This window comes from Thalassophryne amazonica, chromosome 7, assembly GCF_902500255.1.
Source record: "Thalassophryne amazonica chromosome 7, fThaAma1.1, whole genome shotgun sequence".
Classification (NCBI taxonomy): domain Eukaryota; kingdom Metazoa; phylum Chordata; class Actinopteri; order Batrachoidiformes; family Batrachoididae; genus Thalassophryne; species Thalassophryne amazonica.
The window spans coordinates 112,923,910-112,938,796 of NC_047109.1; the positions used below are offsets into that span (position 1 = coordinate 112,923,910).

The 14,887-nt window shown below is 43.2% G+C and overlaps 1 protein-coding gene across 1 annotated transcript in view; it reads left to right on the plus strand.

The window, feature by feature from the left end:
* Positions 1-13,787, plus strand: part of rspo2 (R-spondin 2) — a 178,335-nt gene extending 164,548 nt beyond the window's left edge. The window contains 1 exon segment of the mRNA XM_034175374.1: positions 13,588-13,787. Coding sequence (XP_034031265.1) covers positions 13,588-13,706 — 119 coding nt within the window. The 3' untranslated portion in view covers positions 13,707-13,787.
* The last annotated feature ends 1,100 nt before the right edge of the window (positions 13,788-14,887 follow it).

Sequence of the window (14,887 nt, forward strand, 5' to 3'; positions counted from 1 at the left end):
ATTTATATAGCACCAAATCACAACAGAGTTGCCTCAAGGCACTTCACACAAGTAAGGTCTAACCTTACTATCCCCCAGAGCAACAGTGGTAAGGAAAAACTCCCTCTGAGGAAGAAACCTCAAGCAGACCAGACTCAAAGGGGTGACTCTCTGCTTGGGCCATGATACAGACATAAATTGCAGAACAATTCACAAAATAAATATACAGGAAATACTGTTGGTGCAGAGGACAGGGGGGTCTCCAGCACAAATACCACACCCATCTCTGGATGGAGCTGCACCTTAAACAGAGAGAAAAAAACACGATCAGACATCTGAAAGACAAGAAATACAGTATAATTTGTCACCTCAAACAATTTGTTTTATTGACGCAGGGAGATCATTCCACAGAACACAGGCACAATAAGAAAAAGCTCTGTGACCTGCAGACGCCTTATTCACCCTAGGGACACAAAGTAGTCCTGCACCCTGAGAACACAAAGCTCGGGGCGGTACGTAAGGTTTAATTAGGGCCGATAGGTAGGGAGGTGCCAGTCCATGAACAATTTTATAGACTAGTAGCAGAACTTTAAAATCTGATCTCACTGGGACAGGAAGCCAGTGAAGAGATGCCAAAATGGGTGTAATGTGGTCAAACTTTCTGCTTCGTGTCAAAAGTCTAGCTGCAGCATTTTGAACCAATTGGAGACCCCTAATGCTAGACTGCAGTAAATCAGAAAATAGAACATTGCAGTAGTCCAATCTAGAAGAGACAAACGCATGGATCAGGGTCTCAGCATCAGCTATAGACAGGATGGGACGAATCTTCGCTATATTTCGTGTGTGAGTGTGTGTGTGGCTTGCATCTGACTGTTTGTCAGATCGGCCTCAGCTTTTGGATATGGCTTGTGCATGGCACAATGATGTGCATCCTTTAATATGAAAAAATTTGGGATTAATCTTCAAAACCTTTGTTTTGAAGTCATCATCATTATTGCCACAAGACGGAATGTTCTTACCCGCTAGCTTTGACAAAGATGAGTCACTGTCTTCCTTAAACTGATGCCTATCTCTAATGTGTTCAGGGGGAGAGATGGAAGAAATAAATTAAAGAACTAAATAAAACACAAGTCTCAAGTCACCTTGCAAACAATTGGTCATTATGACTTGAGACTTGACTTGGGACTTGCTGACATGACATGAGCGTGACCTGATGGTGACATCTCTGACACAGTCTGACAGATATGGGACAGACAGACACACAGACGCTTCTTGCTTTATTATCACAAGGCGGAACGTTCTCACACACCAGCTTCAACAAAGATCCTCAACAAAGCTCCCATTTTTCTACATACTTCCTACGGGCACTGTACTAGTGAAAAAAAAATCAGCTTTCTGCTTCTGTAAATCACCTCAGGCAGCTTTGGTGGTCACTCTAGACTTGAGCGCTTAGCCCCGCCTTAATTTGCACTCAGGTTACATAGCCTGTAAAGATCAAAATGAAACTGGACCCTCCCTTCTTTAGACCACGTATCATAGATCATCAAGGGCCCAGTGCCTCTGTCAAGGCAAATATTTTTTTTTTTTTTTTTATACTGCTGAACGTTATCGTCATCACAACCAACATTTGCAAACTGTTGCTTGGCCGATCATCAGAGGTGGAACACCTTAGCTTCAGTGGGTTAACATCCCCTCCTACCGGTTATTGATTTTACATGTACCCCAAAATCAGCTGATTTCACTCATTAGCTCATCAACTTGCCTGAAGAGTTAGAATCAGCTGGTTTCTTAGGTAAATGGAAGAAATATGTGGTAGAACCTTTACTCACTGAAGCCGGGGTTTTCCGTCTCAGGTGATCAATTTTGCAGTTAAACATCATGTATGGGGGCACCGGGTCATACGGAGCGGTCCACAAAAGACAGGAAGAACCCGTCTGCTGTTCTCAGTGTTTAATGTTCAAGTCACCATCCTCCATCTGCTTCATTAGTTTGTTGCGGTTCAAGCCCATCCCCTTGACTATAGCCATGAATTTAACCAGTCAGCTTCCTTTGACGTGCAGCAGTGAACGCGAGCTGTTGCGAGTCAGCGGGGCTGCATGCCAGCGCATCACAATGCCTCTGTACTGTCTGATTACATATTATCCTCCAGAGAAAAACACACACACATCACATGAGCACGTCGCACAACATGAAGCTCCACCTACATCACTCCATAGAACGTGGATAAAAACTGATTTTGCACAATATGACCCTTTAAATGTGTTCCAACAACTAACTAATGTACAGTAGCCTGTACTTTTTTTTTTTTTTTTTGTGAATGTGTGACGAGGTAGGTTTCCTGTGGAGCAGAGAAGCTGCACTTACTGTCCTTACGACATCCAGAATCTGGTGATTTATAAAGCTTGAGTTAAGGAGCGATGACAGGAAAGCATCAGGGATCGGTTCATGGAGTCCATTCTGTTCCTGCTGTCTTTTTTCTCTTTTTTTTTTTTTTGTCTTGCAGAAATTGTTTTGTCTGTTCTTTGTGTAGACTGAATGATTGCACGCTGCTTTGTTTGAATTTGTACATCATCTTGACAAGCTGTCATCAACTTGCATCAGCTCAAAAAAAGAAAAAAGTGAGGAATATCGTGCAAACGCATTTGAGGCTTTTTCTGTCGTTTGTCAATGTTGTTAATCGTATTTTTGTAGAAAGTATCCAGAAAGTATTCACAGCGCTTCACTTTTTCCACATTTTTATGTTACAGCCTTATTCCAAAATGGATGAAATTCTTTTTTTTTTTTCCTCAAAATTCTACACACAATACCCCATAATGACAATGTGAAAAAAGTTTGGAATTTTTGCAAATTAATTAAAAAAAAAACTAAGAAATCACATGTACATAAGTATTCACAGTCTTTGCCATGAAGCTAACATTTGAGGTCAGGTGCCTCCTGTTTTCACTGATCACCCTTGAGATGTTTCTACAGCTTATTTGGCATCCACCTGGGGTCATTTCAGTTCATTGGACATGATTTGGAAAGACACATACCTGTCTACATATAAGGTCCCACAGTTGCCAGACAGACCACAAACCAAGCATGAAGTCAAAGGAATTGTCTGTAGACCTCAGAGACAGGATTGTCTGGAGGCACAAATCTGTGAAAGGGTACAGAAACATTATTACTGCTTTGAAGGTGATGGTCTAGTGGTTTGAGCATCTGATGCAGATAGAAAAGTGCTATATAAAAGCAGTCCATTTACCATTTAGAGGAGAACCTTCCAGAAGGACAACCATCTCTGCATCAATCCACCAATCCGGCCTGTATGGTAGAGTGGCCAGACAGAAGCAACTCTTTAGTAAAACGCACATGGCAGCCCACCTGGAGTTTGACAAAAGGCACCTGAAGAACTCTCAACATTCTCTGGTCTGATGAGGCAGAGTTTGAACTCTTTGGTGGACTGGGAGACTAATCAGGATTGAGGGAAAGATGAATGCAGCAATGTACAGAGACATCCTGGATGAAAACCTGCTCCAGAGCGCTCTTGACCTCAAACTGGGGCAGCAGTTCATCTTTCAGCAGGACAATGACCCCACAGCCAAGATATGGTGGTTGGCTCTCACTGCGGTATTGTATCACTTCCTGTTCCGGAGCACAGCGGTGTTTTTCTGTATCTGTTAGCTGTTTAATCTGCGCAGTTAGATTGATCTAGTTATCTAGATTACGATTTGTTTCCCAGTGTAATCTTTACGTGCCTTAACTAAAGCACTCCCTCTGCTGAATCACCTCTAAATTATTTACACATTATTCACTTTGCGTGTTTTTAGGAATCCGCTAGCTTAGCGTAGCTACTAGCTCTTAGCCGATTTAGCATGGCGGCTTCTCCTGTCTCTCCCGCACTTTTCTGCTCTGGGTGTGAAATGTTTAGTTATTCCTCGGCCTCCTTTAGCAGTAACGGTACTTGTAATAAGTGTAGCTTATTCGTAGCTTTGGAGGCCAGGCTGGGCGAATTGGAGACTCGGCTCCGCACCGTGGAAAATTCTACAGCTAGCCAGGCCCCTGTAGTCGGTGCGGACCAAGGTAGCTTAGCCGCCGTTAGTTACCCCCTGGCAGATCCCGAGCAGCCGGGAAAGCAGGCTGACTGGGTGACTGTGAGGAGGAAGCGTAGCCCTAAACAGAAGCCCTGTGTACACCGCCAACCCGTTCACATCTCTAACCGTTTTTCCCCACTCGACGACACACCCGCCGAGGATCAAACTCTGGTTATTGGCGACTCTGTTTTGCGAAATGTGAAGTTAGCGACACCAGCAACCATAGTCAATTGTCTTCCGGGGGCCAGAGCAGGCGACATTGAAGGAAATTTGAAACTGCTGGCTAAGGCTAAGCGTAAATTTGGTAAGATTGTAATTCACGTCGGCAGTAATGACACCCGGTTACGCCAATCGGAGGTCACTAAAATTAACATTAAATCAGTGTGTAACTTTGCAAAAACAATGTCGGACTCTGTAGTTTTCTCTGGGCCCCTCCCCAATATGACCGGGAGTGACATGTTTAGCCGCATGTTCTCCTTGAATTGCTGGCTGTCTGAGTGGTGTCCAAAAAATGAGGTGGGCTTCATAGATAATTGGCAAAGCTTCTGGGGAAAACCTGGTCTTGTTAGGAGAGACGGCATCCATCCCACTTTGGATGGAGCAGCTCTCATTTCTAGAAATCTGGCCAATTTCTTAAATCCTCCAAACCGTGACTATCCAGGGTTGGGACCAGGAAGCAGAGTTGTAGTCTTACACACCTCTCTGCAGCTTCTCTCCCCCTGCCATCCCCTCATTACCCCATCCCCGTAGAGACGGTGCCTGCTCCCAGACTACCAATAACCAGCAAAAATCTATTTAAGCATAAAAATTCAAAAAGAAAAAATAATATAGCACCTTCAACTGCACCACAGACTAAAACAGTTAAATGTGGTCTATTAAACATTAGGTCTCTCTCTTCTAAGTCCCTGTTGGTAAATGATATAATAATTGATCAACATATTGATTTATTCTGCCTTACAGAAACCTGGTTACAGCAGGATGAATATGTTAGTTTAAATGAGTCAACACCCCCGAGTCACACTAACTGCCAGAATGCTTGTAGCACGGGCCGGGGCGGAGGATTAGCAGCAATCTTCCATTCCAGCTTATTAATTAATCAAAAACCCAGACAGAGCTTTAATTCATTTGAAAGCTTGACTCTTAGTCTTGTCCATCCAAATTGGAAGTCCCAAAAACCAGTTTTATTTGTTATTATCTATCGTCCACCTGGTCGTTACTGTGAGTTTCTCTGTGAATTTTCAGACCTTTTGTCTGACTTAGTGCTTAGCTCAGATAAGATAATTATAGTGGGCGATTTTAACATCCACACAGATGCTGAGAATGACAGCCTCAACACGGCATTTAATCTATTATTAGACTCTATTGGCTTTGCTCAAAAAGTAAATGAGTCCACCCACCACTTTAATCATATCTTAGATCTTGTTCTGACTTATGGTATGGAAATAGAAGACTTAACAGTATTCCCTGAAAACTCCCTTCTGTCTGATCATTTCTTAATAACATTTGCATTTACTCTGATGGACTACCCAGCAGTGGGGAATAAGTTTCATTACACTAGAAGTCTTTCCGAAAGTGCTGTAACTAGGTTTAAGGATATGATTCCTTCTTTATGTTCTCTAATGCCATATACCAACACAGTGCAGAGTAGCTACCTAAACTCTGTAAGTGAGATAGAGTATCTCGTCAGTAGTTTTACATCCTCATTGAAGACAACTTTGGATGCTGTAGCTCCTCTAAAAAAGAGAGCTTTAAATCAGAAGTGCCTGACTCCGTGGTATAACTCACAAACTCGTAGCTTAAAGCAGATAACCCGTAAGTTGGAGAGGAAATGGCGTCTCACTAATTTAGAAGATCTTCACTTAGCCTGGAAAAAGAGTCTGTTGTTCTATAAAAAAGCCCTCCGTAAAGCTAGGACATCTTTCTACTCATCACTAATTGAAGAAAATAAGAACAACCCCAGGTTTCTTTTCAGCACTGTAGCCAGGCTGACAAAGAGTCAGAGCTCTATTGAGCTGAGTATTCCATTAACTTTAACTAGTAATGACTTCATGACTTTCTTTGCTAACAAAATTTTAACTATTAGAGAAAAAATTACTCATAACCATCCCAAAGACGTATCGTTATCTTTGGCTGCTTTCAGTGATGCCGGTATTTCGTTAGACTCTTTCTCTCCGATTGTTCTGTCTGAGTTATTTTCATTAGTTACTTCATCCAAACCATCAACATGTTTATTAGACCCCATTCCTACCAGGCTGCTCAAGGAAGCCCTTCCATTATTTAATGCTTCGATCTTAAATATGATCAATCTATCTTTGTTAGTTGGCTATGTACCACAGGCTTTTAAGGTGGCAGTAATTAAACCATTACTTAAAAAGCCATCACTTGACCCAGCTATCTTAGCTAATTATAGGCCAATCTCCAACCTTCCTTTTCTCTCAAAAATTCTTGAAAGGGTAGTTGTAAAACAGCTAACTGATCATCTGCAGAGGAATGGTCTATTTGAAGAGTTTCAGTCAGGTTTTAGAATTCATCATAGTACAGAAACAGCATTAGTGAAGGTTACAAATGATCTTCTTATGGCCTCGGACAGTGGACTCATCTCTGTGCTTGTTCTGTTAGACCTCAGTGCTGCTTTGATACTGTTGACCATAAAATTTTATTACAGAGATTAGAGCATGCCATAGGTATTAAAGGCACTGCGCTGCGGTGGTTTGAATCATATTTGTCTAATAGATTACAATTTGTTCATGTAAATGGGGAATCTTCTTCACAGACTAAAGTTATTATGGAGTTCCACAAGGTTCTGTGCTAGGACCAATTTTATTCACTTTATACATGCTTCCCTTAGGCAGTATTATTAGACGGTATTGCTTAAATTTTCATTGTTACGCAGATGATACCCAGCTTTATCTATCCATGAAGCCAGAGGACACACACCAATTAGCTAAACTGCAGGATTGTCTTACAGACATAAAGACATGGATGACCTCTAATTTCCTGCTTTTAAACTCAGATAAAACTGAAGTTATTGTACTTGGCCCCACAAATCTTAGAAACATGGTGTCTAACCAGATCCTTACTGTGGATGGCATTACCCTGACCTCTAGTAATACTGTGAGAAATCTTGGAGTCATTTTTGATCAGGATATGTCATTCAAAGCGCATATTAAACAAATATGTAGGACTGCTTTTTTGCATTTACGCAATATCTCTAAAATCAGAAAGGTCTTGTCTCAGAGTGATGCTGAAAAACTAATTCATGCATTTATTTCCTCTAGGCTGGACTATTGTAATTCATTATTATCAGGTGTCCTAAAAGTTCCCTAAAAAGCCTTCAGTTAATTCAAAATGCTGCAGCTAGAGTACTGACGGGACTAGAAGGAGAGAGCATATCTCACCCATATTGGCCTCTCTTCATTGGCTTCCTGTTAATTCTAGAATAGAATTTAAAATTCTTCTTCTTACTTATAAGGTTTTGAATAATCAGGTCCCATCTTATCTTAGGGACCTCGTAGTACCATATCACCCCAATAGAGCGCTTCGCTCTCAGACTGCAGGCTTACTTGTAGTTCCTAGGGTTTGTAAGAGTAGAATGGGAGGCAGAGCCTTCAGCTTTCAGGCTCCTCTCCTGTGGAACCAGCTCCCAATTCAGATCAGGGAGACAGACACCCTCTCTACTTTTAAGATTAGGCTTAAAACTTTCCTTTTTGCTAAAGCTTATAGTTAGGGCTGGATCAGGTGACCCTGAACCATCCCTTAGTTATGCTGCTATAGACGCAGACTGCTGGGGGGTTCCCATGATGCACTGTTTCTTTCTCTTTTTGCTCTGTATGCACCACTCTGCATTTAATCATTAGTGATCGATCTCTGCTCCCCTCCACAGCATGTCTTTTTCCTGGTTCTCTCCCTCAGCCCCAACCAGTCCCAGCAGAAGACTGCCCCTCCCTGAGCCTGGTTCTGCTGGAGGTTTCTTCCTGTTAAAAGGGAGTTTTTCCTTCCCACTGTAGCCAAGTGCTTGCTCATAGGGGGTCGTTTTGACCGTTGGGGTTTTACATAATTATTGTATGGCCTTGCCTTACAATATAAAGCGCCTTGGGGCAACTGTTTGTTGTGATTTAGCGCTATATAAAAAAATTGATTGATTGATTGATATCAAAGGAGTGGCTTCAGGACAACTCTGTGAATGTCCTTGAGTGGCCCAGCCAGAGCCCAGACCTAAATCCGACTGAACATCTCTGGAGAGATCTGAAAATGTCTGTGCACCGACGCTCCCCATCCAACCTCATGGAGCTTGAGAGGTGCTGCAAAGAGGAATGGACAAAACTGCCTAAAGATAGGTGCACCAAGCTTGTGGCATCATATTCTTCTTTATTCTTTGGCATCATAGACTTCAGGCTGTAATTGCTGCCAAAGGAGCATCAACAAAGTATTGAGCAAAGGGTGTGAATACTTATGTACATGTGGTTTCTTAGTTTTGGACAAGACCCTTAATCTCCACTGTCTTAGTCCACCCAGCTGCAAATGGGCAGCAGCCACAGCTGGAGAAGTAACCTGTGTGGGATTGGTGTCCCATCCAGGGGGAGTCATAGGCTCTCATCCACTCGACACTACAGAATCTGGAGATAAGCGCCAATGGGCCTTAGGGCCTATACATGGCACAGATGAGTGCAGGCACGTGCGTGGCAAATATAGCATGCCAATGTTTGCCAACAACACGCCACGCACATTCATGCACTTGCCCCAATCCCAGTGACTGCTGGGGTGTGCACAAAGCCTCCAGTAGCATTTATTGTATCATTTTGTCTGCTGCTTCCAGGCCAATGTTTGATCAACTTCTTCTGTGTCCATGGCAAGTTAATGGTGTGTAACAGGTGACCGTGCAGTGAGTGAAGTTAACCGGCGAGTGTTTTGTCCATGATCAGAAATGCATTGCGAGTGCTGCACACAGCTCCAAACGCCATGTACACACCTTATTGTCTGGGTTTTGAACCTTCAGGAATGAAAACAATGTAGTAATTAAAAATAAATAAATGTTGTGGCAGTCTTGGATTTAAGGAAATTAAGCACCAATTGGATTTTGAAAGACCTGAATGATTCTAGAGAAATTTCTGAAGCAGGTGGAATATATTTGTTGCCATTTCTGGTTGGACTATCGTCCTTATAAGGACAAGTGCTTGGCATGAATGCAGGGTACTCTGACATCATGTGTGAAATTGTGTGCACAGTCAAAATCAAGAACATTACTGTGCAACGTTTAATCAGAAAACATTTGCCAGGTGGAGCATGGTGACCAAGCGGTTTGTGTGCTTCTTTCAAGACCATAAGGTTCCTGGTTCAAGACCTTCCCTGCTCATTCTCCAGGCAATATGGAGTTGCATCAGGAAAGGCATCCAGTGTAAAACCTGTGTCCAATCACCATTCAGATCCATCTCGGCTGTGCTGTGATGACCTCAAGCAAGAAAAGGAATTTATGAACAGGATACCCCAAAAATTAAAAACTGGACAGAAGGTCTTGAACAACCTGACCTGTGGCGTCCTGCTTAACAAGTTGTATCATAGATGTCAAGGGAATAACAGATGCATCAGTCGAACCTCCCCGACATTTACTCCTCCTGAACCCTGTGCAAATCAGTCTGACTTTGAGTTTGCTTTTTGAGCACATGTCATAACCGCTGCAGTTTTTGTGTTTATGAGTGTGCTTCAGCGTGAGAGCGTAAAAATCTTTGGATTACAGACGTCCCGTTTAGTCCTGAACCAGCCAGGAAAACTACTTTCTAACTCAACTCTTGCATATTTATTTGTTTTTCAAGCAATTGCTGTAAATGCAGGCTTATTCACTTTAAATGCTGCCTTACATCCAAGGAATAGCCCACGAGGGTTTTGACCGTCACACACCGACTTTACTACAGAACCAGCTCAGTGTGCTTTATTGACGTCAAATGTAATTCATCTCGAGTTGATTGCACTGAAAGTCGTGTTTATCGGGGCACCTAGCAACACTGTTTTCAATGAAAATTGCCCCTTTAAAATGTCAATTAGGAAAAACAAACCTGTAGGCCAAATGTGTTACAGCTTCAGATTTGCTTTAACAAACATTATCGTACCGTAACTCACCCAAAAAAAAAAAAAAAACTCAAGAGGCATCAACTAAACAAGTGTACAAAGTCAAGAATATTCCTCAACTGCAGGGCTTCGGGTTTAGATCAAAGAGATGTGAACGTTTTCAAAGGCTGATTTTAACTAGGAGCTGAACTTTATTGCCGTGGCTCAGATTGGCATGTGAGTCAAAATAACAAGATTATATTAATTGCAGGAAATGGCTCTGACATGGTTTAATGTTTGCATGCATCTGTATTATTCATTTAGAGAGCCTATTAGCAGAGGAATATCTCGGTTTCTCGTGCATGTCGGCTTAAAGGAGTGAATATTTTCTAGCGTAGCTCACAGTGCAGCACTGAGAACGGGCTATTTAGAGGCATTTAAAGGGCCGACGCAATGCCAGAACATATGAGAAGGCAATTAGAGATAATACCACACTTTGCATGAGTTACCTATTTTTGGGAGGAGAGAAATAAAAAAAAAAATCGTTTGAACAAGTGCAAAACAACCGAGTAAGGAAGCCGACCCCAGAGAGCTGTTGTTTTGTCGGGTAGCCAACCGTAGCGTGGTGTGTTTCTGTGCGTTCTCCACTTTTCCCTCCATTAGATTTTCTTTTTTCACCTTAAATTCCCCTCACACTCACTCCCCCTTGCACGCGTTCATCTCACGCACACATACACACACCTCGTTATCTTATTTTGTGGCCTTGGCAGCCTGACTGACTGTTGCCTTGTGGTTCAGTAGCCAGAATTTTCTCTGACACAAAGAACGCCATGGGTGCAGAACCTTCACCACACAAGCTTCCATGAGAGCAGGAAGTCGGTTCCCGGCATGCCTTGCCCATCCCCGACGAAAACCTGGAATTTATTAACCTTGGTCTGGGGGACCTTTCCAGCTTTTGAAAAGATAGTTATACAACTTCTCATCCATACATACCGCCTCTCGCCATTCCTGGGCCGTGGCAGTGAGAAGTGTTGAGGTGAACAGACATTTGTTTCAAAGTGAGGTTCAGTTGTGAGTGTTGGAGAAAACCGAAGCCTGATATTTATCGTGCCGGGTGTACAGCACACCTCTTTATGTAATACATCTTTTTTGTAAATGTTACACAAGTTGTTATTCAGTGGTCTCAAACTCAAATGACCTGAGGGCCATTGACCAAGTTTCTATCCTCCCTGGAGGACCATTTATACATGAAGAAAATAATAATAACAACTTGGGCTCTCGAGTCAATCCAAAGGTTTGGTTTCTGGGCCAGTCTGAGTTGCATGTAATTTATTACTTCAGTTACAGAAATTTTAATAGATAAAACTGCTGGAAAAGGCCAAAGGGATGCCCACATACTGTACCACCTGGCTGTGGCAGGATACCAGTGGAGGTGGAGGTAGACCAGTTGCTGTCTGAGTTGTTGCCAAGACTTGTCAATATTAACAAGTCTTATAAGGCAGTTATTATATGGTGGTGGGATTTTGCCAACTTCCCATTCGCCACTTTCTGAGCTGTACCACATGCTGAGTTGACCGCTGTTGGAGCCAAGTAGACCACGCGTGTGAAACGAGTACACCTCGCGTGCAGCGTAGCGCTAGCTAATCAAGCGACACCTTCTATCAATAACAACCAGTCGGATAACACGATACAACGCCTACTTTGGCTGTCAGTTTGTGGACAAGATGGCAGAAGGCAGGTTTCCGTCTGTTAGCGACGCTGACTTAAAACGAATTTTACACGAAAAAGATGCGGAGAACACCCGCAGAAATACACAGTCAGCAGCCAACCTGTTTCGCAAGTACGTCACTGAAAAGGGACATGCGCCCAACTTTGAAACATATGACAGACGGATGCTTGACAGAGTACTCAGTCGATTTTATGCAGAAGTTAGACAGGCGAATGGCGAACTTTATAAGAAAACAATCCTGATGACTCTTTGTCACGGACTTAACAGGCATCTCCAGTCGATTGATGGGATGTCAGTTGGTGCAGTATGACAGTAATAATAAAGAATTGAAACTTGAGATTGATTTTTCAGTTTTAGTATGTGTGACAAACTCCCAATTTTCTTGTTTACCATATAATAAAACAGTTATAGACTTTTGATTTTGGTGTACCCGTGATTATGTGGACCTAGTCAGGATGGGGTTCACCAGTCCACATAATCACAGTACACCAAAATCAAAAGTCTATAATTGTATAATATCTTCACACGGGCATACTTTGACAACTTTCCAACAATAATCCTCCCAGAACACGGAGAACATCCACCTGGTCTTTCCTGGAGTTGGCTCTTTTGTACTTTACATTGTACCAGTTCAACATGTTGGCTGGTTTCAGACAATAGATAGTTACTTTTTGGCAGTAGGGATAGACTGGTTGTCTGCCTGGGTGGCCACCATCCAGTAATCATGATGGCGTTTCCAAAGTGTCCGTAAATGCAACAACATGTGGTTCCAGTGCAAACCAGTCCCAAACCTGACCTGACGTAGACCTGAGCCGGCAACCACGCTGATGTCAATCAAGTCAGGTCTGGGAGCACATGCTGATGCTGCACTTTGCCACATCCATAACACCGCAGAACTACCTTGGATCCTGGATAGCAACCACTCAGGCAGACACCGGTCCATTCCCACATCTCTCAAATAACCATCTGTCTGCCACAGCAAGGTGAAACATAGCCATGCCCTTGGCCTTCTACAGCTACTGGGATCCTCAACACTGAAGCACAGAGAAACAGGCCACATGGCCAAAATATCATAGTTAACGCTCCCTCACAATGCAAAAGATACTCCTCATCTTCATCTCTTTTGGTAACATTTGATATATTAATGTTTGATACAAAGTCATTCCAGTGGTGCCCAAGGATCCTTGCCATTGGCAATGCATTGTTGGCGATGATCCTTGCCAAGGATCTTTGCAAACAATGGCAAGGATCCTTGGCATTGTTTCTTGTCAAAATTCATTTTTAATAGTTAGAAACCTCAAGCAGACCAGACTCAGCAAGGTGGCCATCTGCTTTGGCCAATTACAAAAGGGGTGCATGTGTGTGGTGATGGTTTCCCTCATCTTGGCAGTTGGCATAGGTCGTAGTGTTTGACCAGTATTAATCAGGCAGACCTACGCACTGTGAGTGCCCATTTACTGTCACAAGTCATAATTTCACGCTCACATTATGCCATATGTGCTCCTTTAAAGATAATTTAAGATTGGCTGCAAATGAAACACTATTCCAAAATCCAGTCCAGTCAAGTTTAAGTCTTCTTTGAGTGAAAGTCTGCATCATTCATGTCCCAAAAGGTTGTGAAGCAAGTTGTTTTAGATCTTTTTTTGTGGAGAACCCTCTTTGAATGCCTGAGACGAGGTTCATGTATCAACGTCCCACCAACAGTGGATTGGCATGTTGGTTAACTATTTCTCTCTTTTTTTTTTTGTATCTCTTCATTCCCAGGTGGCTCAGGGAAGCACCGATCCAAAGAACCAAAGAAGAAAAACAACAAGCAGAGGCTGCGGTTTCGGGCTCAGAACCAACACAGCGACCACTTGGCCTCTGCGCGCTCCAGCCAGTGAGGACTGGAACTACGGACTACCCAACGCAAAGCTGCTAGCCGCTGCTAGCAACCCGTTCTCCAACAAAAAAAAGAAGAATAATAAACGACTCCCACGCAACCCACTCCTGCCTCCCCGAATCCTCTCACCTCGCCTCGCCTGCCGGGAGACAGCCACGAGTCACCGTCCAAAATATACATCTAACATACAATATCAGTATCAGTATACACGCTTCACATCGCCGCCTTCCGCTGATTCTCCCCCGCTGCAGGCGACTCTGCGCCGCCGCCCCTTGCCTTGGCGTGTGGATCTTTACAGTCGACCTTATTGAACTCGTTTCCTGTCGTTAACAATGTCATTAACCGTCCGGGGTGATGCAAAACGGAGGGGCGACGCAAGACTACGGAGGCGAGAGAGGTGGATAAGGAGAGGTAGTGAGGGAGAGCGCTGATCCGGGGAAGATGAAGACTGAAGCAAACGATGCTAATGGACACGAAAAGGGCATCTGGAGCTGAAAGAGACCGTTCCCATATTTATGTCAAAACTAATCTCCCCGTCCCCTCGAGTGGGGACAGAGCGTCTCCATGTGTGGCCTTTATGTTCTGTACATTTTTGAGAGTAATATTAAAAGAAAGTACCATGCGTTAGTTGCAAAGTATTTTATTCTCAGCACAAACTGTTTACGTTCAGACCGCTACATGCTCAAACTGTATACGAGGGCTGTCAATAAAGTATAGGTCCTTTTTATTTTTTTCAAAAACTATATGGATTTCATTCATATGTTTTTACGTCAGACATGCTTGAACCCTCGTGCGCATGCGTGAGTTTTTTCCACGCCTGTCGTGACGTCATTCGCCTGTGAGCACTCCTTGTGGGAGGAGTCGTCCAGCCCCTCGTCGGAATTCCTTTGTCTGAGAAGTTGCTGAGAGACTGGCGCTTTGTTTGATCAAAATTTTTTCTAAACCTGTGAGATACATCGAAGTGGACACGGTTCGAAAAATTAAGCTGGTTTTCGGTGAAATTTTTAATGGCTGATGAGAGATTTTGAGGTGCGTCGGGACGCAGCCGGCGCGGTGTGGCGGCACAGGAAAAACACCTCCGTGTTGATAACCATTTGTAAAATCCAGGCGGCTTTTGATGGCTTTCAGTGGATTGAGTATATGAGAAATTGTTTAACAGCTGGACATGTTCCAACTTGTCCT